Below are 25,978 nucleotides of genomic sequence, written 5' to 3' on the forward strand. Positions count from 1 at the left end.
AAAGAGAGAGAGAGGAAGACTATTCAAATAATTATTCTTTCATTTTCTTCGTTGTTTGTTTTAGGGAGGGCCCAATAAAACGCGTAGCCAATTTCGCGCGTTTCAATTCGAGAAGAGAGTCGAGTGAGCTGAGGCCTTTATCGACAGAGGGTGTCATTGACGTTATTAGAGACTTATTAGATTTCGTCGCTGCGGCCGGAATGGGAAAAAGAGAGCTGCCATATACGAGAGATCGATGTGACAGGTGCACAATATACACTTTACCCATGAAACTCGGCCACATGTGAGCTATAAATATCTGTGGTAAAAATCTCGTCATTCGTTTGACTTTGATTTTATCGTGGCTGTATTATTAAGAGAGAAAATACATTGCGAGATGCTGCCCACCCGTACGTGCGACAGAAAATTTAATATTTGAAAAATGTAAATATATAAATCCACCGGAATCGTTTGGAGGCCCGACCACTTTCAAAGCTACATAATATTTGACGAGAAAACATTAGACATGATTGACATTGTGGCCACACGACGACCTTTCGAGAGCCGGGGGGTATCCCCAAGCATCTTCGGACACCGAATTGCGGTGATCGATCGCCTCGATATCCGAGAAATGTTGTGACTACATACTTCGCGTGCGAGCTAATAATTTTTTCTTCTTCTTCTTCTTTTTCGAAACGCACAACAAACAGATTATTAAATATGATCGAATGATTAAGAAAAATAATCAAACACATATATGAATTTTCGAACAAGTGCTATATTTAATATATAGACACAGCACAAATACGAGAGTCGTGTAACATCGGGTTATGCAAATTACTTGAAATTTTTGATTGAGACGTTGAGAAAACCCACGGATGGATCATCTCTATGGTCATTATCGATCATCACACGAGTCCGCGAGCCAAGAGAGCCTAGAGTCGTTCCTATATATTTGCTCTGATTTTCGAAATATATATACGAAGATTACTTAAATGCTCTTTTTTTTCACCTTCGTCTCAGATATTTTGATTGATCGAAGCCGAGCGAAGTGAAAAAATCATAAAAAAATTTACATTAAAATGCCTGAGAAAGGAATACTCTTTCGTTTTCATAACGCATGAGATTTGTCACTTTTTTTCTCGAATCGTCTTGTGCCGCGACGAAGAACGAAAAATTTGCTCGATTCGCGAAGAAGACAACTTACACCTAGATGCACAGCTATGGCATTGGCATATTAGGCGTCATGGCGTGTACATTGCACACACATACGCACACGCACGCACATATACATACAAAAGCTGAGTGAAAATTCATCATCCGACGTCATCCAAGTACATTATTCTCGTGGTTGAAGAGTCAGAAAGGTTGTAGGGAGAGAGAGAGAAAATAAGAGAGTGGTGCACTATAGAAAAAACAAAGCAGCAGCAGAAGCAGCAGCAGTCGAGTCCTTGGGAAGGGAAGAAGATCGTAAATATTTCATGTTCGCTCGAAATGCGCGCTAGCCACCCACCAGAGAGAGCGAGTCGAGAGTTATCCACTGTGCAGGCAAGCACGAGCATCTGCTGCGTGTGTCTCTCTCTCTCTCTCGAAAGTCGAGCAGCTCGACTTTTACGTTTGGCTCGACGACGACGACGACGACGAGCTGCATTAGACGACAGCGACGGAGCAGCGGCAGCATCGCTCGCAATTAATACGCGAGTGCACTCTAATGGCCCGACGAAAGACACGTAGAGTCGAGTGAACGAGCGACAGAGAGAGAGAGAAAAGCACAGAGTTCGCTTCTGCCTTTAGTCTGTCTCTCTCTCTCTTTTTTTCCTACCAAAGTCGCGCAGCGCAGCACAAATACATGCACGCCTCGTAGCAAGCGAGTGAGAGAGTACCTCCGCGAAAAAGGACGAGCTTTTATGACGGCTCTGATGCGCTCGCTGTGGTCGCATTATCCCAAATGCATCGGAGGGGCGCCTTCGGAGCACTCGAAGACCATTAAGTATATTCTGCAACGCGTACGTGTTATTACGCACGCACACCATCGAGTGGTGGACATACACCACCACCCACCATCACTTGCAAAACGAAAATGCATCGCCCCCGGAAATCCTTTTATTTTCGCGCGACGCAGTTACATCACAGACACACAAAGTATAGTGCGTGTATAAAAAAAGATAGAAGAAACAAAATCATTCGCATCGCGCCTTGTTATTGTCATTGATCTCTCTCTCTGTATTATCGCTCTTGGCATTATTCATATATATGTTATAATAGCCTCGAGACTCGCGATCGCGCGAGCGAGCGTCAGGCCGGCCTTTCTGACGCGTCTATATAGATAGCTTCGCGAGCGAGAGATCATCGACCGTTCCGACGACGACGACGACGACGACCCGACGCACTTGTAATAATAATAATGATAATAATACGTACGTTATAAGATCTATATATTGCTTCATAGTTAGTTTACACTATAGCCCGCGAAAGCTTCGAAAGATTTCTTCTATTGCAAGTGGTCTGTCTGTCTGTGTGTGTATGTGATTTCTATCGATGTTTGTATTATTTGACGTTCGCGTCGTGATTTCGTAAACTTACGATATGTAGAGCGAGATACTCATCGATCAAATTTTTTTTCTTTCTTTTTCATCGTATTTGTGTATCGACGAGTGAAGATTTTGGCTCCGATATGTACACGTTGTGTAGGTACTCGTTAGTTAGCGCTTAGAAAATATCGGTCCGGTGTTATTCGTAATATAATAATAAGCGCGCGCGAGCGCGTACCGATATACACAATTTGATACTTGTTTTGGCTCGTTTTCGTTTTTGCTTGCTTCTTTTTTCATTTTCTTTTTACTTTTTATCATCGTCCTCGTCGTACTGTGCTGTACTGCAGTGTGGAGCGCAGTGCACGAGCAGCAATTTTAAGCAGTTTCGAATAATGAAGCAAAAGAAGGTAAAAAAAAAAAAATCACAGGTAAAAAAGCGCTCCGAAAAACACGGCCTGTGCAGAATGTTGGTGCTGCTGTTGCTGCTGTGGCATGAGAAACGTAAGATCGCCTGGGTAAAAGCAGAAAAAACACGCGCTGCGCACATACATACACACACAGGGTTTGGTGTGCGAGTACAATATGGGCAGCATGGAGAGAGAGAGAGAAAAAAAAACGAGCAAAAGTATTAAATGGGAAGAAAAAAGTTCTCGCTAGAAAAGAGGTGAAAGAATGAGCCTCGGCAGCGGTGGCGGTGGCTTGCCATACTATATATATTCGCGCGCATGTGAACGTATAAAAAAAGCGAGCGAGAAGCAGCAGCAGCAGTTTGCTGTTAACGCTGTGCAGAAAAGCTACACATACGTATATAGAGGCCTCTAAGCAGTCGGAGCAGTCTCTAAAAAAGAGGATAAAAAACACGAGGCGAGCATCGCGCTCGCTGTGCTACACACTATCGCATATATATATGTGTGTGTGTGTGTGTGTGTGTGTGTGTGTGTGTGTGTGTGTGTGTGTGTGTGTGTGTGTGTGTGTGTATACGCCTGAGCATTCGAGAAAGAGACAAATAGCAAGAGAGAGAGAGAGAGAAGGAGGAGTGAAAGGAGGTGGAGGAGAAGAGAGAGAAAAGACAATGACATCGCTGACTGCTGCCGGGAGAATGCAAATAACAGGAGGCGTCGATGTTTTCGAGCCGGCTAGTATGCATTACGCGCTTACTTGTACACATATATACGAAATGCGAATTGCGTGTGTGTGTACGTGTGATTGAGCATTATACACTTTCACACGTAGGCGCGTTGCATTATATACGTCTGTGTATCCGCATGTGCAGAAACCACACAGATACACACACACACTATAATATATACGCACGAATCAATCTGGTGCCTCGCTCGATCTATCGTACATATATAGGTGTGTACTTGTGGGTTTACTTGTATTTGAATTGGTATAAGCGCTGGTGTGCGTCTGTGTGTATGTGTGTGCATGTGCATGTGAGTTCGATGTTGCTATTCGACGATGGTTAGCATCAAATATTTGGTGGTGCTGCTGCTGCTCTCAGCTCATGAAACATGGCAATGTTGCGAGAGAGAGAGAGAGACTACCACTGCATTGTTCTGCACTACTATCGCACTGAACGCAGTCGAATAGCCGCTCAACAGCAGCAGCGGCAGCAGCAGCGGCATCACGCAGATAGTACGTAGTCCCGCTCGCTCGCCGACTAATTAATTAGCTGTACGAAGCAGCAGCAGCAGCACACAACCCCTCTCTCGACTCTCTCTCTCTCGCTCTCTCTCTCGCTCTCTCTCTCGCTCCGAAAGAGGCAGAATACAAATTTAGTCGAGAGATCACTAGTGCCGTTGCGCGGCTAATTCGCTTCAATTTCGCCCCGTGACGCTACTACTACTACTACTCGGGCAGTTCGCACAACTACCACTACCACTACCACTACTACTGCAGCGGCAGAGATCGAGTTCGCTCTTTAACGCGTATCATATAATTTTTCTCTCATCTCTCATCTCTCTCTCGTTCTCTGCCCAGAGCTCGAGCAGCAGCAGCAATGATAAATTAAAAGCACAAAACAGACGGCGCAGACCGGCCGCTATGTACCACTATATATACGTTAGCATCGATGACGATAATAATAATCTGCCGTGATCCCGGCTTCGGCCTTTCGAAATGTCTATGTGTGTATGTATAATAATCGGGAGCGACGCGAGCTGCTCGTTGCGTACGTGTGTATACACAAATACACGCTGAATGCATTATAATCTTTAGCTCTTTAATGTGCACTTTTGCTAGCTTATTTTGGGAGCTTTTGTTTTAAAACAAGCTCCGCTACTGCTTTGAATTTCAATTTTTGCACGCCTCTCCTTTAGCTTTTTTTTTTCTTTACAAATAGACGTAAGTCACGGCAAGCCGTATCAGTGAGTGAATTTTTAAAACATATAATTATAAGAGATGAAATTAAATTGACTCTCTGAATTGGATTTGAAAAAATTGTAATCAAGGAATGACGATGCCGAAAAAAGCACTCATGTCGGATCATTACTTTTTAACGCAGCGAAGATTGTGACACTTTTGTCAAGTGTCGATCGCTTCGCAAGAGGCAGTGACCAGTTGAAAAAAGTCGAGTGGAAAAATAGACGAGAGTAAGTCGCGCAGCAGAAGTAGCCGTGAGAAGAGCACCACGAAGCTTTCTCTACATATAGCATATACATCGCAGCAGCAGCAGCAGCTTTCGGTACACATGGGGGGTAACTACTCCCCATCGAAGGCTGAGGCGCCCAATCGCAGCGGCATTTTCACTCGGCGGCCCGACGCCGCTCCGATTGGTTCGCGGTCGCTTTTGCGCACACCCTTATATTTTCTTCCCCTCGTGGCGATCACCCAGCAGCAGCAGAGAGAAAGAGAGAGCGAGAGAGAAGTCAAAAATAGGGATTCGACGGGTATATGAAATAATGCATAAGCAATCTCGTCGTCGTCGTCGTCTTTGCTCGATTTTTCTCTGTTTTTGCGAAATATATTATATATTCGTATAATTAATGTCTCGAAGCGTCCGCGTCGTCTCGGGTCACGAAGCGAGCGACTAGTAACACAAGAGCATACACAGCTCGCTTAATTGTTATTCAGTGCAAATTTATCAAGCACGTTCGATAAAAGATTGACTATTCGAGAAGCGCGTGGCAATTGCCAAAGGATGTTAACTTGAGAAGTCGATTCAGGCGCGCGCGTAGCCGAACTAAAGATCAATTGAACGCGGTCTCGTTTAAATCGTTATAAATTCATTAAGAGGCTGGAGAAAAATTTGAACGAAAAGTCGATTCGACGCGTCGATACACGACCGCGCGATTGAAAATTTGTATATTTTTTTTTGAAAAATTCACGTCGACACTCGTGTGTCGTGCCGCCACTACACACAACCCGAGCGCGAGGAATTCAGGCAAAAACGAGAATGAGAAAATCTATCTATCTTATTAAGGATAGTTCGAGTTGCGTCAGCATATATCTCCCAACTGGTCACACATATTATACGCAAAAGCTTGGATAGATTAAAATCGAGAATGGGGGTTGTGTAAACAGTGCGCGAGCTACGCGCCACATATATTATATTGACTTTTATGCACTGGCTTCTTTTGAAATTGACTCGCATACACTTGCTATATTTCGCAATGATAATTGTCGTCGTCGCATCGCGTGCCTTTTTTTTTTAAATTTATTTTATTTTATTAGATTTTCTCATCGATGATTGAGTATCATGATATATACACGCTCGAGTTGATTTTTAATTTTCTCAATTCGAATGCGGTTGCATTGAGCATCTACATTCTTCGATCAATTAGTCCAATTGTGAGGATCAACAAACGATTCACATTATTATTTTCTCGTATTCCATTAGCAACGCGACTCGAAATTACAAAATTTAATCGTTCGCGAAAATCCAAAAGTTAATTCAAGTCGGTTTTACGAGCGGTAGCAGCAGTAGCAACGACAAAAAAAAATACGAGTGTCGCTTTTTTTTTCGAATTGCCGCTCGATGCATACACACACTTACACACACACGAGCAGCAAATTGAAACAGAAAGCCAACCGGGAGTAAGATTCTGGTCTCGTATGTATACACGATCGTTGTCCCTTCATTTCCGTTTATCGTAAACTCGTTGCCTGATGAGCGTGACGGATGCTCATTTCCTATTATGGTTTCAAAAATACTTCATTCAAACTTCCCTCCCTCCCCGCGTCGACGCCGCTGCAACTGCGCGTAATCGATAGTTTTCTTTGCCTTTGTTTACGTTTTGTTACTTCCACTCTCGACGAATTTCGACGGCGTTAATTTTTTCTCCTCTCTCTTTTTATTCGGGGGGTAAAAATTTTCACGCGAAATTGTGTGGCGGTATCAAAATATATAATCGCGTATATATACACAAATACAAGCGCAGAGAGGCGCGCGCGAGAAGTATGCGACTTCCCTCGAGCGAATTTTTTTTTTTATATTTTTTATTTCTCTCTCTAGACGAGGAATCAGACCGATCTAAAAGTAGACGTTGTGTAGCTGTACACGCGCGCATATGTGCATGGAGCTTTTTCTTTACAACTTACCATAATAATATGAGCTTCATGCAGAACCACGTTCTTAAAATAGCTTCTTATCCGCTAGCGCTCGCGGAGGTTCGCGTGTATATTCCGTATACGAGCGAGTCTCTGCGATCGAGCGATACATTTGCAACCGATAAATAGCAGTCCTCGTAATTATGAAGCTGCTAATGAATTTATTACTATCAAAAAGTATTCGGGTTGGAGAAATAATCCCGATAATTTGTCTGAATTGCGAACGTCGAAATTATGAATACGTACAGCGTGTGAAAAACCACATTTTGCCTTGATCAAAGCGGACTAAAAATAAAATACATTTCAGCGAAGGATCAATTAAATTTCAGCAAAAAATAAAGTACGAAATGCAAATAATTACATCGTTCGTAACCGGAGGAGGAATATAGAAATAGAAATCGCAAGAGAGTTTCGAATTTCGAGCGCGCACGGAAATTTGGCCCTTTTTCTTGAAAAACTACCCGTTATTTAACTTCGTAGCGCGCGCGCAGCAAGAACGAGAGAAAGAGAAAGAAAAAGAGAAACAATGGAGTTTCTGCTCTTTTTTTTTTATTTGTCATCCTTCTTTGTTAAGAATAGCCCTCTGCGTGCACACTTGTTATGTACATATGACACACGCCACACAGAGTGTGTGGGTGTGTGCTTCGCTGCAGCTAGGCTCGAGTCTCTCTCACTGTGCGAATTTTTTCTTTCTTTTTTTTTCGTAATAAAAAAACAACCAGTGGCTAATTGAAAAAGCTCGCGATAAAAATGAAAGTTGCCAGTGTCGGATTGAACTTTTGGGATTGATTATCCCAATCGATAGTCAGTAATAGATCGAACGGTCTGTAGGGACTTTGTAAAATTAGTGCATCTGTACTACCAATACGCGTTTCAAGCGACATCTAGATCTTTGACAATTTTTGAAAAGAAAATCTATCGGGACATACGACAAATTTACAGTATTAATCATATAGCAGAGGAATTTCTTCGTTCATTTTGGGGAAAATTAATTAAATGCATCATTAATCATCGAAATGTAAGCGCCAAAACAAAAAAAAAACTTACCATAGAAACTGGAATTGGTCCACCCGCTCCGTTGGGGTATGGATACGGCGAAACAAGATAGCCCATGTTGAAGGATGACGTGTGTGGCGTTGGATCAACTTTTCCTAAAATGGTGAAAAAAAAGGATTAACAACAAAATTAACTATCATTAGGACGTCTTAGCTCTCGTTAGAAAGCATAATACGTTTGAATTCTTGAAGGTCAGAAACAGAAAGAGAGAGTGTAGCTACCGTGTAGTGTGTTTTCTGTGCATTGCTATTTCGGAGCTATTTCCAGAAATATAAATATATGAATGTTGGGACTTCCTCTGACTTTACGAGTCGCGTTTGTACTTGAAGAGTTGAATGCATTTGTGCAATTTTGAAAACTGTTCGTGTCCTTTCAATTATTTTGCACGAGGCTTTTTCTTTCATTATTTTTGAAGGCAAATAATATAATAATTAGACAATCATTTGATTAATTTTCATCATTTTTATTGATTATTTAAATGAAAAATTTATACATTTTGTTTATTGATATTTTTTATTGACATTTATTGTGCACTTGATTTAGCAGCGACTAGGCCTCTACATTAATGATTGATTTATTATTAAATAAAGTTCAATTGTGAGTAATTTATGATAGCGCATACATTTAAAGTGTAACGAGATTTATAGTTTTTTAATGCACGCTTCTCAGGTAGGTGCTAATGCATACGTTTCCGATTTTACATTCTTTTCTAATTATCTGATTTTTGGCGATGATTGCTCTAAGTGCTGTTTGAAATATCTGAAGTGGGCGTGTTGCTCATCATTACCATGTATTGTTGAGAATCGAGATTTTCATATGCCGAAGAATGGCGCATAATCTGTATATAATTTAAGTATGTACGCAATGATTTCCTATTGATGATCGTATACGAGAAGATCTCGAGGCATTCCACGAATTGTCATTGCATGTTTTAATTAGGTACTTAGTATACAATTTTTTTGAAATTTCACACTTTTAATGGGCCACTTTCACTTTTAGGCTCGCATTGAAAATTATTATCGCACATTGTTTCATTAAATTGGTAAACGTTTTTTAGATTATATCAATGAAATTCAAGTTTCAGAAATGTATTAATTTTTATTTTATTTTATAAGTTTTCGTCCTGATTTTAAGAATATGAGAAACTTTAAAAACAAAAAATGACTAGCAGATATTTGTCTGTTTAATTAAAGCTATTGGTATCCAACTTGAATGTATATTTTTTATGAGAATATAAATAAATTCTTGATAATACCTATAATCTACTAACTTATGCATATTATAATATTTTCAATCTTTCATTGAAAGATGTGTTTCGGAGTGTTCTTTAATGTGTCTTAAGCTTAATGTCAAAATCGTTATATCGAGACAAAACCATCAACAATAAAAAAATTTATCAAATATAAAATAAGGCATTTTTCATTTGTTCTTCTGAAATACTGTTCAAAAATTTATAATTAGAGATTAGAATGCGAAGGAAAAAAATCGGTACTTATGATTAATCTCGCATCAACACGATAAGACAAATTTGGCACTCAATTTGTTGCTACTTACTTCTCGAAATTCTTTCGTTCTCGCCAAAAAAAAAATTTCTCTCACTTTTAAAAATTGCACGCGAGTGTTAGACACGAGAGCCATAATCAAAGTTCAAGGCGTGAACGTTTATTTGCATGTTAAGTGGGCAATAAATCGGGGGGAATATTTTTCAAAACGAAGGAGAAATAAAAAAATGTCCAAGAAGAATTCATTAGTCCGGCGCATTTATTGCGTATATCGAAAGACAAGTTTCTGCGCGCGTTCGCAGTAAGAATTTTGCCTATGTGTGTAGAATATATACGATAGGTAGAGGTAGTTTCGAAGGCCAGGCCTGTGCTACGCGCGTAGAAATAAAAAATGAAAAAAAAAAAAAAAAGAAAATAAAGCAAAAAGGAATCTCAGATTACGTTGAAATTTTATAAGAAAACGAATAAGCCATAGCCATAATAAGCACACACACAACACACCGGTGGGTAGGCGTAATAAAAATGACTGTTTAAGTGCACAAACAAGGACCGGTCTTAGCCTTGTGAATGGTTATTTATAAAAATAGTTGACAGTAGCGAGCGAGCTAGCATTGGTTTGCGCTTGTACGTATTATAAAGCCGAGAGACCGTACTTGCACTCCTCGTGTGTTTTGCTGCTGCGTGTGTCGCGAAAGGGTCGCGCTGAGCGCGAGAAATTTGCACTACGAAAAACTGGAAGGTCGCGCGGAGCGTAAAGTACGTAAATAGATTTGCATTATGGCTATCGTAAAAGACGGGTGTTGTGATTTAAAATTAGACGGATTTTGTTGTTGTATTAAATTCCATTTAAATTATCAATTAACGCTCGATGTTTGATGTGTAATTATTTGAAAGTGCGAGGTGCATGTACAAGGTTTCGTCAATTAAATTGAGTCTGAAAAAAAAAACAGAAAAATACTTCGTTATCAAATGTGACATCATTTAATTTTGAGCTTGGTGTAATTTTTCTCGTGCATTTTTAAATTCGTAAATCTTTCTTCTTTTTTTAAGAGATGGGCAGTTTTGTGTAGATACCTTTGGGCTTTTGATTAAATTATGCTATTAGTTTGCTAGAGAATAAAAGTGAAAATATGAATGACATTTTTTAAAGTATTTTTTATATATTTATTTTACAATTAAACTCTTTGATAAATTCAAAGAGTTTACAGTGAAGTATTAATAATTGTTAAAATTCTTAAATTATTATAATTTTTTTATATATTTATGTAAAAATGCGTTGAAAGGTGATTGATGAATGGTGTTCTAAAAAGAGTTGAAAAGATACAGATGCTTAATAAGAATTGAAATTTAACGATCTAAAAGCACCAAGATGAGATGCATCAAATCAATTAGCGAAGTAAATAGAAAAGAACAATTTACATAGAAGACCGTTATATTTTTTCTCAGAAAAAGAAAAACAAGATTGTATACGTCCTGTGTAGATAATTTTATTGATTACTGAAAATATTTTTAATGAATTGTTTGATATTGTTTAAACAATATTCTCAATCGAAACCTTCGTTAATTTGACTTTGGATCCGTATTTTGACTCATAATTATAATTATGCTTGACGAGTATAAAATTATTATATTGAATGAAAAAGAAATTTCAAGTATTTTAGTCTAGTTACAGAGCTGAGGGTATAAAGGAAAAAAAATGATTTGATGATACTCAAAAAGCACTAGGAGATAGCGCGCGAGCATGGGTCTCACGCGAGTATATGAAAATGAATAGAAAGTGTGTAAATATGAAGAGAGAGAGAGAGAGAAAGAGATACGCAGAATACAAGTGATGAGTCAAAGTGTCGGTGTAAACGCAATGAATAGAGAAATGAACTCTGCGGTTGGCTCGGGCTTGATTCAATTTTGCATTTCCTTTCATTATGCGCCACGCTCTGCATGAGTTATCGTTAGCTGAAATTTTTATCGACTCGTGCCTCTTTTTTTCGCGGTAGTATATGCACGCGGATACATACATCGTCAACCGTGCCTTCGCGCGGGAGTTTTTTCGAGAGATAATTTTTAGCGCACGGGTGTAATTTTTTTTTTTACGTTTTTTTTTCTTTTCACGCGAATTCTTTTACACCATCGTATCCAAGTTGGATTTCCAAGGATGAACTTATCTCGACGCTTTACACGTGTTTCGCTCGAGTGATTTTTTAATTTCAGCAACGCGCGAATTATAATCACAATCGAATTTTTTTATAACCGTAACGTTATAAATATGCCAGATAATTACTTTTTATCCGTCATTATCAGATTATATTCGACGATTATCGGTCTGTATCGCGCGACGAGCGAGAACCGAGAGAGCTGGAGTGCTGCTGACACATTACTTGCATTGATTAATCAAAGTCTCTTGGAGCGTGAGAAAGACGATTTTTTTCTCCCTCTCCCTCTCTTCTTTTTTTCCTTAGAGATTTAAAATCAAGAAAAAAAAATACAATTTCATCCAAACGTGCACCAATGTTATGCTATTTGTGATTCGAAGAAGTCAGATGGTTTTAAAAAATCAATTTTTCACGTAGAAACGTGCGCGTTTTGTTTGTCCGTATGTATACCATTGTAAACGCGTGAAAAACTCAAGCCTTCCCGCGCGATTCACCTACATTTTCTCGCGCACCGAGCTCGATCGAACGTGTTTAATAAATAACAATATCGATAAGCTAGCGAATGTGGCTTTTTCCAAGGTGCGAAGTCTCCGCTCCATAGGCGTGTACAATAAAATTTTTGAGAATTTCAACCAAGTCCGAGCCCGCGGTAGCCCGAATTCGCAGCAGCAGCAGCAGCTCGAGAATTGTTTAAATTGTAAATAACTTGATATTATTTAGAGAAGAAGAAGAAGTAGAGAAAAAAAAACTGTAAAACGACTCGATGCCTCTCGGTGCTTTTCCGGCGATCGCTCGTCCGTTATTATGCACACACAACACACATTAATAAAGTATAGAGACTTTTACGTACGTATGGGTACGTACATATATCTATCTATATACGAGTGGTCATAGCTCGAGTACTAAGCAAATATACGTTTCTCCGGCGTATAGTAGCCGCGCGCGTCGTGCGTGCTGTATGTGCGCGTATATAAAGGCGATAAATCAAGAAAACGTAAGATTACGCAACTTGGCCGCGCTGGCCTAAGACTGACAAACCATCGTTATAAATATAGTGATATAGTCTCTCTCTCTCAACTTGACTCGACTCGACTCGTTCGTTTGCTCGGCTCGCGGCTTACGCACACACACACACATACATAGAAAACGCATAAATATACATATAGACTTTTGTCGGTGGCAAGTGTCGACTGGCAACTGGCCGGTGGCCAGTGCGCGCGTATTATAGCAGCAGCAGCACTGCGAGAGACTCTATGGAGGATTGCAGCGAAGCATGTTTTCTATATGCTACTGCACACACCCGCCATAGTTGTGTCGAGTATGCGGTATCAAACTGCATTCGGATAAGCATTTGCCTCTTTCTCTCTCTGAGTCGGTGCGTTATATTTATAGATAGTCAGGCAGGCAGCACTGCACAACTTTATGATGTATACGTATTTTGCACGGCGCGCGAATATGTTTCGCGCGAAAGGTACATCACGATGATTATCGAGAACGTAGTTGAAGCATCGAGAGAGAAAAGACATGCCTCAACGACGACGACGAGATGATGAGAATCGAGAGAAACGCGTGTGGTAGTAGTATGGTATATTTACACGTAGAGCAGAAGCGAGAGAATATGTATACATAATATTGTTTTAAAGCTAAAAACGTGAGACGAGAGAGATGCTGTAACGAGAAAAACGGAGCAGCGTCGCACGGAGTACGCGATGAAAAATTGATGCCACTGAACTTTCTTCTTTTTCGAGCGTACACATACACGCGCGCACGAGATAGATACGTTGCGTGCGTTAGCTTACATTATTTTGGCCTTTTACTCATAATACACGTATATACCTGAAGTTATTCGGCGTATACATACGCGCGCGCCCGAGTTTCGGCCACCTAACCGTATAATGCGTGCGTGTCAGCGCGAGTAACGTCATGTCTCTCTGTCCGCTGCTGCTGCTGCTGCTGCTGATGCGTGTATGTGCGCGCGATGATGTTATGTGCTTGACAAGTCGAGCAGCGAACTACACACACATACACGCGCAAGTATACAAGTGGACACACAAGTGCAAAATATTCGGCTAAAGAGAGACGGAGAATTCTGTGTAGTATGCGCGCGCATATACACACACGGACAGCAGAGACACAAGTCGAGAGACGACGATCACGACGACGACGGCGCATCAATTTTTGGAATTCGCGACACTTACGTTTCGGAGTCGACGAAATGTAAATCTTTTCGAACGCGTTACCGGTTATTTTATCAGTTATGAAATTGTTCGCGACTCGAGGAAAAGGATCGACGTTCGCGCGAAAAACAAAATATAACAACAAACAACTACCACACGGCTCGTCGAATTAGGAATTCATTTTTTCATTTTTGAATTTAATATGTAACTGACCGCACTAATGAAGTAATATATAAGGCGAGCTTATTATAAATATGATCGATCGAAGCGGCGAGGAATGTCACGTATGTATGGAAAAGTACGTTACGGAGATTATGACAGAAAAATTCGACAACTCACCGAAGACTGGACTGAGGTCCGATCTCGACGACGATTTTGGTCCGTAGCCACCACCGGCGAGAGATACTTTTTCCTGCAACACACATTATAGGCACAACGTAGAGGATAATCGCACTTTGATTCGGGGAGATTGTTACGCGGGTCACTATCTTCGGTCGGCGACGTTCGACTGCCCTGAAGATGTCGGCTTTTATTTTATATCATTTTACGCTTGACGTTTCGCGCTCAAGTATCTCCAGGCTGCAATCTCCAAAGCAGTCGCACGAGGCCCATGATGAACGTGGATGGATAGATTGGTGATGGAGAGGATCATAACCCTATCATCGGATCGGATCGGAGCCAAGAGGAAGAAAAGCGTGTGGGCGTGTTGTGACTCTTGCGCGTAAAAGAACGCAGGATAAGCACCTCCGACTCGGTGAGATCGATGAGGGAGCTCTTCTCCTCGGTCAAGTTCTCCGACGAGCGCTTCTCGTCCTCGCCCTCGTCCTTGAAGACTTTGACCTCGTCCTCGCTGCCGAGGTCGTCTCCGCCGCCGCCGCTGCTGCTGACGTGCGGCATCTTGGATTCCGTTGTGGGAGCTTGTGAGTCCAAGCTCTCTCTCTTCGACCGCTGTTCGTTCCTCTTCCTCTCGCTTCTTTTTCCGTTCGGAAAAGCGGCGGGCGCGCGAACAAAATCAAAACTCAAACCAAAACCAACTCAAAAAAAAAAACCAACTAAAAAAAGAACTTTCAAACAAAAACCAACTGACAACAACTGAACAAGTGGGGGGGCTGGGCTAGTTGCAATAACACAAGTTACACACGATTCTTTTTTAATAAATATATAATATATCACGTAAAATCACCGACGAAATATTATGTATTCTCGCGCACTTGATATACTCTCTCTAGAAATTCTGCAACACAACACACGCGCACCGAATTTGATATATACTTCTTTTCTCCTTTACAATATAATATTTTTTCTATTATATCATAAATAAATATCACACACGCACTGAGACTTAGTGCGCGTTAATAATCTGGCTGACGGGGGCCTGCACCGGCGCGGCGGCCCCGACTCCACGGAGGCATCGATCGCGAAGAAGACGCCGGTCTACGACTGTCGGTGCCGCGACTGTCGTCGTTGTTGCTGCCAATGTCGTTACCGCTGCTGCTGCTGGCGTAGCCGAGCTCGATGCCGTAGCCGTCATTTCTTCACTTTGTAATAAATAAATAATGTATTGCTCGTTCGCGATGATGATGATGATGATTATTTCGATGCATGAAATATATGTAAATAATACATATGTGCTGCTGCTTGTCTCGTCGGGCACACTCGCGCACACACGCGGGGGGTCACACTTGTCTTCTCTCTCTCCTCGAAAAACAAATATTATATTATAAACAAATAAAACACGACGTCCGACGACGATATTATTGCACTGCGGAGAGACGAGGCAACGCAAAAAAAAATCGGCACGTGCCGATGATGTCGATGCTCCTCTTTTTTTCGCACTACTCTCTCTCTCTTTGGCGAATGTCGTTGTTGTTGTTACACAGAAAAACGATCACCGCATCGTAATGATACACACACACGGACAGGCCACAAAAACACACACTGCGCGCGCTGCTGCTGCTGCGCGTTGTTGCAAGTTATATTTATAATAAATATTATTACGATCGCTCCGTTGTTATACAGTCAGTCGCATATCATAATAATAATCAACAACAATGATACACATATAACGAAATGCGGCTACGCGTCAAATGCGTGTCGCGCTTGTTTATATATATAATAACAATGATCCGCACTATCTCTTTTTTTTCGCGCGCGCGCGCTTAGTGTCAGTGCTTATATATTCTGTGAGGCGACGTGAGTGCGTATTGTGTGTATTTTATATATTATTATAAAATACGAATACGAGTGTGTGTGTGTGTGTGTGTGTGCGGCGACGTGCAGCGGCAACCTCGCTCGCGTGTGATTCTCTCGACACTGCCGGCGCGCTCGGTTGTTGTCTGCGCCTCGCTGTGCCTCGCGCCGCCTAGCCACCGCCGCTGCTCTCGCTCTCTCTCTCTCTCTCTCTCGCTTTCGCAGTTCTCGCACAGCACCAGCACCACTACACTACCGTATGCATACATACTATACTTGGACGGCCGCGTCTGTCTCTGCGTGTGCGCGTGTGCGTGTGTGTGTGCGCGCCAGGCGGGCGGCTCTCCCACGCGTCGACCAATCACCGCTGTACCTTGTAGTGGCTCTGCGCGCCGCTGCGTATATACAGACACACTCACACACGCACACACGTTCACACATATTTATACACACGGACGCGGGTCGACTTCGGAGTCTGTGCAGCAAGCGGCGGCGCGTCGGGTTCGCACCGCGTTCGTTCACGCGACTCTGCTTAGTGCACACCACTGTATGTATAAGTATACATCTCGGACTGTATATGTGTGTGTATTTTTTTTTTTTTTAGTTTTATATTGTATATAGCGCTCGGCCGACGAAGAAGTTTTATGTGTACTTTGATCTACACGCACATGCAACGATCTTAGCCGTTGCTATTATAAATGTCTATCGAACTCCTTAACTACTTTTCAGTTATACATACACGAGTTAATGTGAACATATGCACAATCCAACAAATCCAAATTATGTTTACCAACTTTATTTACTTTCCTGGTAATTGGAGCGTCCCTCTCTCTCTCTCTCTATCTGTCGAAAAAAGCGTCGAATCATATTATGAGTTAAACGCGTGCCCGAGATTTTTCGGAACTCGCGCCGTTCGCTCGCGCGCTCCGCAGCGCAAGCCTCCATGACACGTTGTTTGCTCTAAAGCTGTATAATATAGAGACCGTATAGACACATTTTGCGGTTTATAGTCGTATATGCTAGTGTATAATACACTAGCTGCAGGCGCCACGTTACTGCACAGTGTCGCCCTTAATTGCACTTCCGATTTTTATTTTCTGTTCTTTCCTACATCTTAAATAATAATCCGTATTATAGTGGCGGTGATTTTACGCATTGCCGGGGGGAGGAGGAACAGGTGCTGTACGACTATTCGAGATATTCAACTACTTAAGAGTTGAGATGCTTAGCTAGGCTCTGACGCGTGACTCGATTCAATATATGCAGGTGTCATTCCGATTTGAGAAACCACTTGACTCGGTCGTTTAGTAAGAGGTGAAAGAATATTGCCTCGCGATACTCGAAATACACTTTTGATTTGAATTTAATAATGAATTTAATTTGAGTACGAGTGAAAATGACATGTTTTTTTTATATTGAAGTCAACTTCCTCGCCTCTTTCATAGTAATGAGAACAATTTTTCATAACTCTTGAGACTAATTTAAAAAAAAATCAAAATTCACACGCATTTGCAACATAATGAGTACGTTAATATGTAAAATGACTGAAATTAAAATGACGAAGAAGATCTTCTTTTTCCTTTTGTTTCTATTTATAAGCAATAGAAAGGCGCAGGTGCAGCTGTACTAAAGATTGACATGCGTCACTGTTTCTTTAGTTTTTTTTCCAAAAAATTCAATGTGACATGATTGAGTATAGTATTGTCCAGCACGGGGTGCGCGACCAGGTTGAAAGTGAAAATGAATTTCATCTTTAACTTTTGTTTTTTCTTAATTACTTCGTTCAGGAAAGAGAACTGCATCTTCCCTGTCTTTTCGTAACGAAAGTTTTTTGAAATATATTTTGAAAATTTCAAACTAAGTTTTTGTAATATTTTCATTTCTACCCATTAGAATAATTTAAAAATCACTGTTAAGAAGAGAAATTTTGTAGTCATGAATACGTGAAAACTAATTGAATAATGAAATCAGTAAAAAGTTACAATCAGTAATGATGTTAATAAAAAGCCTACTTTTTTTTTCATAAATTTAAATACAATTTAAATCAAATTTTTTTACCGGATATCGATTTATAATTCGTGACAGAATATTAATAGACTTATCTGAAAAGAATAATTTTTTTTAAGCGTAACAATAAAAATAGAAATAAACATATTGATAGATTCATGAAAAAACATTTCCGAGCTCATTCACATAAGATGTAAATAATACACTCTGTCGACAAGGCGCTAACGCGTCTCTTGATATAATATTTAAAATTCCTGCAACAGTATAAGAAAAAAAAGAAAAAATGAGCATGTCTTTTCATTTATCTTCTCAACTATTTATCAGCTCGATTTTCTGGAAACAAAGTACTTGAAAATTGGATAACGCTTTGTTTCGATACATCAAACTTTTCAATTTTTTATTTTTATGCATAAATCAGGTGTAATCGATCATCGATAAGAAATTATCAGAAACATAGTATTAAAAATACCATGTTATAAATAAAACATTCAAAGATTGATAATTATTATGTAACTGAGGTCCGGCGCGATGTTTCCATTGACGTTGTGCCATCTGTAGTTGTGGATCGTGACTGTAGTGCAATGTAGTGAGGAACGATAGCGTATTTGACAAGTGCTGCTTCCGCACGAGGTCGTGAGCTTTCTTACCGACCAACGTAAAGATATTACCTTGTTTAATTTTGTTATTATACTTGTTGGTATTTTTATTGTCCTGCTTAGAGATTTGTTATGAATTTTTCATCAATATATGAAATTCACGAGACAGATCTGCAGTTCACTCGAAAAAAGTTTAATTAACGTCGGTCACATAGAGTTATCCTAATCCCCTGATCCTACCGAGTTCGTTATCGTCTCGGCCAGTCGACTTTAAATTTCCTTCATATATTCGTACACCAGCTATGATACTTTTCCGCGATCGTGACTAATTTTTTCATTTATTTCATTAATTTGTTTTTTTGTCAAAAAAATATTATATAAGTGGTAGAAATCGCAGCAAAAGATACAACTTATGCATTTCGACTAATTAGGTAACTGAAGTACCAATAATGTTCAACACGAAACTAAGAAAATATCTGAGATTCATTGAAATACAATATTTCATAAGTTGTTACAAGATTTTTTATACACAGATAAAATCATTTCACGCTTGAAAAAAGCTGTATAATTCAGGGGGGTTTAAAAATACCTTAAAAGTAGGCTATTTTATAATTCCTACGACATCTAATATATTTCATATCGAAGTAACGTGGAATAATTTGGAAACCAATATTATGTAATGTTCGTGTTAAGTGGATCATACTACTTTTTGTCTCAACCATTGACTTATCAAAGTTCAATATTTTCCATCAAATGGCTAATTGTCAAGCGAATTAGTCTCGCATCAAAAACTAGGGATTAGTTTAGGTATCTCTAATTTAGGAAAATTAGCAGTAATAATCTGTTTAATCTCTAAAAATGAATAAAATAAGTAACAGAATGCATTTTAAATATCGCATGTCCCCATCAATTTCATTCAATTCGTAAAAAAATCCATCATAAGTAAGTTTCTTATGATTACCTGAACAACGAGTAATTGTTGGTCATGTGAATCGCGTTAGATGGGGCTACTTCGATCAAATTCCAAAACACTGGCGAAAATTACTGAGCAGATATCGCCGGATATTTTGAAAAACTGCGTCTTGTCGAAGTTTGTGCGTGATCAGCTCCCTATTAGCAGTCCTCTGTGTAAACTAGCACGGCAGAACACCACACGTCGGGCAACCCGCACAGAGAGGTCACACATGCGATGAGAGATAAGCGATTCAGTGAAAACAGCTCCATGTGCTCTTTACCAATTTTCCCGTGCATAAGTTAATAGAAAGATCAATTGTTATTCAAACTACAACTGATAAAGATGGAATCCAGTGATTTATTCAACTGCGCCATCAGGTAATCTTCATTTTTTTAAAAAAGAAAAAAATGTTTTACAAAAAAATACAAGACTCAATTGGGGTTATTTTAGGGTGAAAGAAGAGCCTAGTGATGGGTCGCTTACTGAACAAAATAGTGGAATGATTGACGAGAAACCCGACCTTAAAAACTTTCAACTCTTACCATTTCCGCAAGAAAATTCAGTAAGTGTCAATTCTACTTATGTGAATCGTAGTATGCTTATGTGTTACTCTTATTTAATTTTTCTATAGGCCCAGACGCTTCAAAAATCTGATTTCAATCCTGGAAGTAGACTCGATGACGACGTAGAAATAGTTGTTGAATGTGAAGATGTCAAGCCCAAAGTAGATTTACTATTAGTTCAGAAAATTGAGGATTGTTCTCCAAATCACTTGCGGCATATGAAAGATACAGATGACAAAACTCTAAACGCAATTAAAGTGGAACTCATGGAGGAGGTGAAACAAGAAATACCAAGTGGCGCCGCGGAAGAACCGAATGTGAATTTCGACTCTAAACTCGTAAAAAGGGCTAACGGTGAACAGAGGCTAAATACACACAGTAGCCGTTGTAGCATCCACAGGTGTGACACATGTGGAAAAACATTTAAACACAAAGTTAATCTCAAAACCCACATCGATGCGTTGCATAATAAAATCTCTCATCCTTGTGATACGTGTGGAAAGACATTCACATGTAAGTATTATCTCAAGAACCACACGGATTCGATGCATAACGGTGTCAAATATGTGTGTGATTTATGCCAAAAGATATTCACAACTAAGTATTATCTCAAAAACCACGTCGATTCGGTGCATAACGGTGTCCGAACGACGTGCGGCATATGCGCAAAGACCTTCAAGCAAAAAGCTCATCTCAAAAATCACGTCGATTCGGTGCATAATAAAATCTCTCATCCTTGTGGTACCTGTGGAAAGACATTCTCAAGTAAGTTTTATCTCAGGGACCACGCCGATTTGGTGCATAATGGTACCAAACATATATGTGATATATGCGGTAAAGCATTTACAAGTAAAAGAAGTGTAAAATTCCACAGAGATACAATACATAATGGTATCACCCACGCATGCGGTATATGCTCAAAGACATTCAAGCAAAAATATAATTTAAAAATCCACATCGATACGGTGCATAATGGTCTCATATATGCATGCGGTATATGCTCAAAGACATTCACGCAAAAACATAATTTAAAAATCCACATCGATGCGATGCATAATGGTCTCACATATGCATGCGGTATGTGCTCAAAGACATTCAAGCAAAAACATAATTTAATAATTCACGTCGATGCGGTGCATAATGGTCTCACATATGCATGTGATATTTGCGAAAAGACATTTAAAAGGAAGGATAATTTCAAAAAACACACGAAGGAAAAACATAGTAGTGTCGAACACACATGAGATATTTGGTGCAACAGTCACGCATATTAACTTGATGAACGTATTATTGATAATATTATCATAAGTTTCTCTTGTATTATCCCAATATGTAAAAACAATATTCAAGTTTTAAAACGATCAATAAATTTTTGGAAGATAATATAAAGATAATGTTTAATTGTAAAGCTAATAAAATGTTGAACCCATTATGTTGATAATGTTTTATTCAATTCTGCTTGTTTCGCTACTTACGTCTATTCAGCAAAATCAGTTTTTAAAAGAGGATTTCATACAGGTAAAATAAACGAATAACTAAACATTTTTCAGTACACAATTTTGAATTACGTTCTTCAATATTTTAATCATGACATAAGTGTAAAAAAAATCGTAGCTCATTGAAATAGATGAGGTGTAAAATCAAAATAGTTTAAACTTTTTTGATTTTTTAAAAGACTAAATGATATCCAGGCCTGCGTTGGGAAGACTCTACACACCAATAAGATACCACCTGACAAGGTAAGATTTCGAGTAAATACTTCTTTTTCTGATCGAATAGGCCTTGGACCTAATTTTTCAAAATATTTGCATTCGTGATTTAATACAACAATACAAGTCATTGTTAAATAAACTATGTACAGCCATGTACTGACTTTAAGAAAACTCTTAGCGAACCAAAACTGCTTGAAATTTAATAAGGACGTTTAGAAACTTTAAATTCTTCTTATAGATTCTGAAAAATGTTTATCTTTTGTTTTAAATACAATTTTTTAATCGTAGAAAAGTTCCGTCTCCTCGTCCTATCATTTTTAATCTGCACTGTATTGTACTATACTTTTTATCATTTATCCTTTGATGAAGCTCCATCGATTCGCAGAAAATTTCTGCAATATCCATATGATATTGTGATGAAATTTCAAATCCATAACTTTCAAAGGACATCTTTTCAGCAACTTTCAAGCTAGTTCAAAGTTCAATCGCTCGGGATGAAGCTCCAAGACGATGCACACACAACTTCGATATATAAACATGAAATCATCTTCGACAAGATTCAGATGACATCATAACTCCGAATAGTTTCAAAACACACGGCCACAGGCGTACGTATATTCGCTAATCATTCATATACGGCCGATTCATCGTGCTCGTATCCTTGAATAAATGATCTTGTTTTTGTTTCGAGGCAGTGGTAGTTATATATCGGTTCTAGAAATCAGAAGATCACATGTCCTCTCTTTCTATAAATTGTATTCGCGCGTGTGTTTATTTCATAAAATCGATACTCTGCCTCTGTAAACATATACAGGCTCACGCACTGTAGACACACACACACTCGCGATATATAGTGCGGCGGCTCGCGGCGCGCGATGTAGGTCTCTCTTGCGAACGAGATTTAAAAGGTGAGCAGCAGCAGCAGCAGCGAATGAGAAAGAGGGAGCATACATGTGCAAAAAGGAGAGAGAGACAAAGCGTGATTGAGAAAAGAATAATCGCTGCTATAGGAAGCCTTATAGTCGGCGCGCGGTTCAGTTGGCGTTCGGACGCACCATCACATTCGCGAAATATATACATTATATATACACCTGCTGCCGCTGAAACGGGCAACGTGCTCGCGCGTCTCTCTCGAGGCAGACTCTTCGCTGAAAATTTTTCGATATCCAAGTGCAGTGTAGCCGCAGTTAGCTTCGTCCGGCCGGTCGATCGACACATAACACATAACACACGCGAGCATCATCGTCATCATCATGCCCAACTGCCCGAAATGCGACAAGCCCGTGTACTTTGGTAAACAACGTCATCATATTATAAGCTTTAATTTTCACGCTAATATCTAGTTTTCTAGAACTTTCGATCCTCGTACCGATTACATTATCGAAGTTATTATCGTTTGTTGTTTTTTTTTTTCGTCCACGCGATGACATAGGTATTCGCGCGATTTGTAATCGTTAAATGTAGACGTGGCGCTATTATTATTATGCCGTTTCTCCTTGAATCCTATAGCCTACTACTAGTGTTTGCAGTCGAACTGTGAAGTTAACACATTGTTGTGGTATACGCGGCGGCGACGAAGATGAAAAAATTATTCTTTTTTTCGTTCGCACAGTTGCACGCGCGCAGATCGTTATGAATCGAAAGAAATATAACTTTAGCGGTCGTAAATTAATTATCGAGCATCGATCGAATTTTCGTTAACTTGGGAGAATATCGGTATATCGTCCGAGCGTTCATTAGCCACCTGCTTACCTCATAGGTAATTACTAATTATACGTCAGATTCATTGAATAATAGTGCCTCGTCTATATACGAGCACCACCACTCAAGTCTAGTGAGGTATTACGGCATATAATGTCTCTCTCTCTCTCTCTCTCCTCTTGTTATAAGGGTCGCCTCCTTAGCAATAGTTTGGTCAACAAACACGTACGTACGTACGTACGAGCGCCGCCTTAATTCGATTGCCGCAGATAATGCGCAATGCGTCTTGCATCTTCAAACGCGGCTTCTATCTCTCCTGCAGCTGTTCGGACGAAATTTAATTTCGTCCTGTACAGTAAGTGCGTGCGTATATCGTGTACAACGTTCTAGAGTCTATTTCGTGCGTTACGAGCAAATTACGTTCTCTCTCTCTCTCTCGGTACGCATATTGTCTTGAATCAAACACGATGATACACGATAGTTCGGAAAAGTTATTAAAAAATAATGAGAAAACCTGTCGAGTCACGCTTGTGGTCGTCGAGAGGAGAACGAGATTGAATTTCAGTCGTAAGAAAAAAAGGTGTTAATCGAAAAAAAAAATCATCGATCGTGCAAGATCGAACTCATTGTTTTCCGCAAAGAGTAAATTTTACACTAGCCGTGAATCTTTTGAAAACAAAAAATTTTTCCAATTACAGCCGAAAGAAAAACGTCTTTGGGCAAGGATTGGCACGGGGCGTGCTTGAGGTGCGAGAAATGCAACAAAACTCTGAATCCAGGCAGCCACGCCGAGCATGAGGGCAAACCGTACTGCAATAATCCATGCTATTCGGCATTATTTGGCCCCGGAGGTAAGCACGATATAGCAATGAAAACATCGATATATTTTATAAATTTTTGATCGACAACGTTGAGATCGTAGTTTATAGGTCGTACTACTGACGAATACGAGTGTATTCGGAGATAGAAGCTACAAGTGGGTGTTGTTGCGTATCACTTTTCGATAAAAATTTACTGGATGCAACCGATGAGCAAAGAATAAAGAGACTTTTTAGAAAATGTTTCTGTGGAAATGTTTAAAACTGATTAAATTACATATTATGGTTTATTCCTTTCGTGTTAACTTTTTCTTTCAAAATTGATTGATAGTTCAAAAGGATGAAATAAGAGAATTAATTTGGTTCAGTTAATAAGTTTTTGCACCAAGGTAAAATATGGAAAATTTAATCATTGCTGCAGTAGTTATGTGCAATTAATACATGTAGATAAAAATTATTGATTCATACATCGCTAGGGTAAAGTAGTTGAACATATTAGCCGTTAGTTAGGTAGTTTACTAAAAATACGTCATCAAAATATTCATAGAAATCTATAAAAATTTTAATTTTATACAGTTTTTTAATCGCTCATTTGTTTTCTTGCAGGTTTCGGAAGGGGCGGAGCGGAAAGTTATGTTTATAAAAAATAATTCACAGTATACAATACTGTAGTACAAAATAAATGTCTAATGATATAATGTTTATAAGGTTAATATTTGCTGGTTAAAATGGTTGGGTTCTTTAGCCATCATAAATAAATAAAGAATTTGAAAAAAAAGAATGTAATTCAAGTTATTCTAACGTCCATTCTTATTGAAAGCACCGTTAAATTATTTGTAAGAAATTCATAAAAGCATATTCAACTTCATTCATTCAAATAAACTTACGTAAAAACGTTTTGCAAAAAAATATCTTTATATCTGGAATATTTTCAATTATGCTGATAAATGATTCGTTGAGGATAAGTCAATCCATATAAGCCCTTATCTTCATTAAAACCTAAAGGGTAAATTGTTACGTGATCAAGTAATGGTTAAACCCCGGCCACTGATTCGATGATTTCTATATTACCGACAGCGAGTGTATCTTGTGTCAAATAATTTGGGTAAAACAGCATTTTAATTTAGTTCGTGCCCTGACCATTGAGGGGCTTTTAGAGTACAATAACTATCATTATTTTAATTTTAATTACAAACTTTCTAAAAGATAAACATTAACGATATTTCATAGCAGCTAGACATTTTTTATTGTGGTCCACTTTTTGGTCATCGTTTTTATTTCTGAACTTAAAGATCTTAAACAAAAGAATGTAACGCTTATGTTTTTTTCACATTATAATTGCATAAATGTGGTTGAATAAATATTACGGTGATACGTCTATTTTATCGCTTATTTTATTGAAAAACGTCATCAAAAAAGTCTGATAATTTTAAAATACTGCTCATATTTAATGTTAGCAAACGTACAAATCCAAATCTAATTCAGTC

The 25,978-nt window shown here is 39.2% G+C and overlaps 3 protein-coding genes across 7 annotated transcripts in view; 2 read left to right on the plus strand and 1 right to left on the minus strand.

Annotated features, from left to right (window-relative positions):
* LOC106659629 (protein pangolin, isoforms A/H/I/S) overlaps nt 1–15,563 on the minus strand; it is a 130,993-nt gene extending 115,430 nt beyond the window's left edge. For all 4 annotated transcript variants that reach the window (XM_014382266.2, XM_014382265.2, XM_014382269.2 and 1 more), the window contains exons 1-3: nt 14,694–15,563; nt 14,289–14,361; nt 8,112–8,215 (exon numbers count right to left, since the gene is read on the minus strand). In XM_014382266.2, the coding sequence (XP_014237752.1) occupies nt 8,112–8,215; nt 14,289–14,361; nt 14,694–14,846 (330 nt within the window). In that variant the 5' untranslated portion in view covers nt 14,847–15,563. The remainder of the gene's footprint in view (nt 1–8,111; nt 8,216–14,288; nt 14,362–14,693) is intronic.
* Nucleotides 15,564–19,829: 4,266 nt separating this feature from the next.
* Nucleotides 19,830–21,643, plus strand: LOC106659564 (zinc finger protein 658B-like). Its single transcript, XM_014382163.2, has 3 exons — nt 19,830–20,074; nt 20,148–20,259; nt 20,329–21,643. The coding sequence occupies exons 1-3, from the start codon at nt 20,040–20,042 to the stop codon at nt 21,502–21,504; spliced, it is 1,323 nt and encodes a 440-aa protein (XP_014237649.1). The 5' UTR covers nt 19,830–20,039; the 3' UTR covers nt 21,505–21,643.
* Nucleotides 21,644–22,911: 1,268 nt separating this feature from the next.
* On the plus strand, nt 22,912–25,269 carry LOC106659558 (cysteine-rich protein 1-like). 2 transcript variants are annotated; one of them, XR_001339561.2, is made up of 4 exons: nt 22,912–23,265; nt 24,372–24,524; nt 24,596–24,880; nt 25,098–25,269. XR_001339561.2 is itself a non-coding variant. In XM_014382156.2 (3 exons), the coding sequence occupies exons 1-3, from the start codon at nt 23,226–23,228 to the stop codon at nt 25,139–25,141; spliced, it is 237 nt and encodes a 78-aa protein (XP_014237642.1). In that variant the 5' UTR covers nt 22,917–23,225; the 3' UTR covers nt 25,142–25,269. The 2 variants fall into 2 exon arrangements, 1 of the variants encoding a protein (XP_014237642.1); XM_014382156.2 differs by lacking the exon at nt 24,596–24,880 and having other exon boundaries at nt 22,917–23,265.
* Nucleotides 25,270–25,978: the final 709 nt, after the last annotated feature.

This window comes from Trichogramma pretiosum, unplaced genomic scaffold, assembly GCF_000599845.2.
Source record: "Trichogramma pretiosum strain Unisexual culture from Peru unplaced genomic scaffold, Tpre_2.0 scaffold74, whole genome shotgun sequence".
Lineage (NCBI taxonomy): Eukaryota > Metazoa > Arthropoda > Insecta > Hymenoptera > Trichogrammatidae > Trichogramma > Trichogramma pretiosum.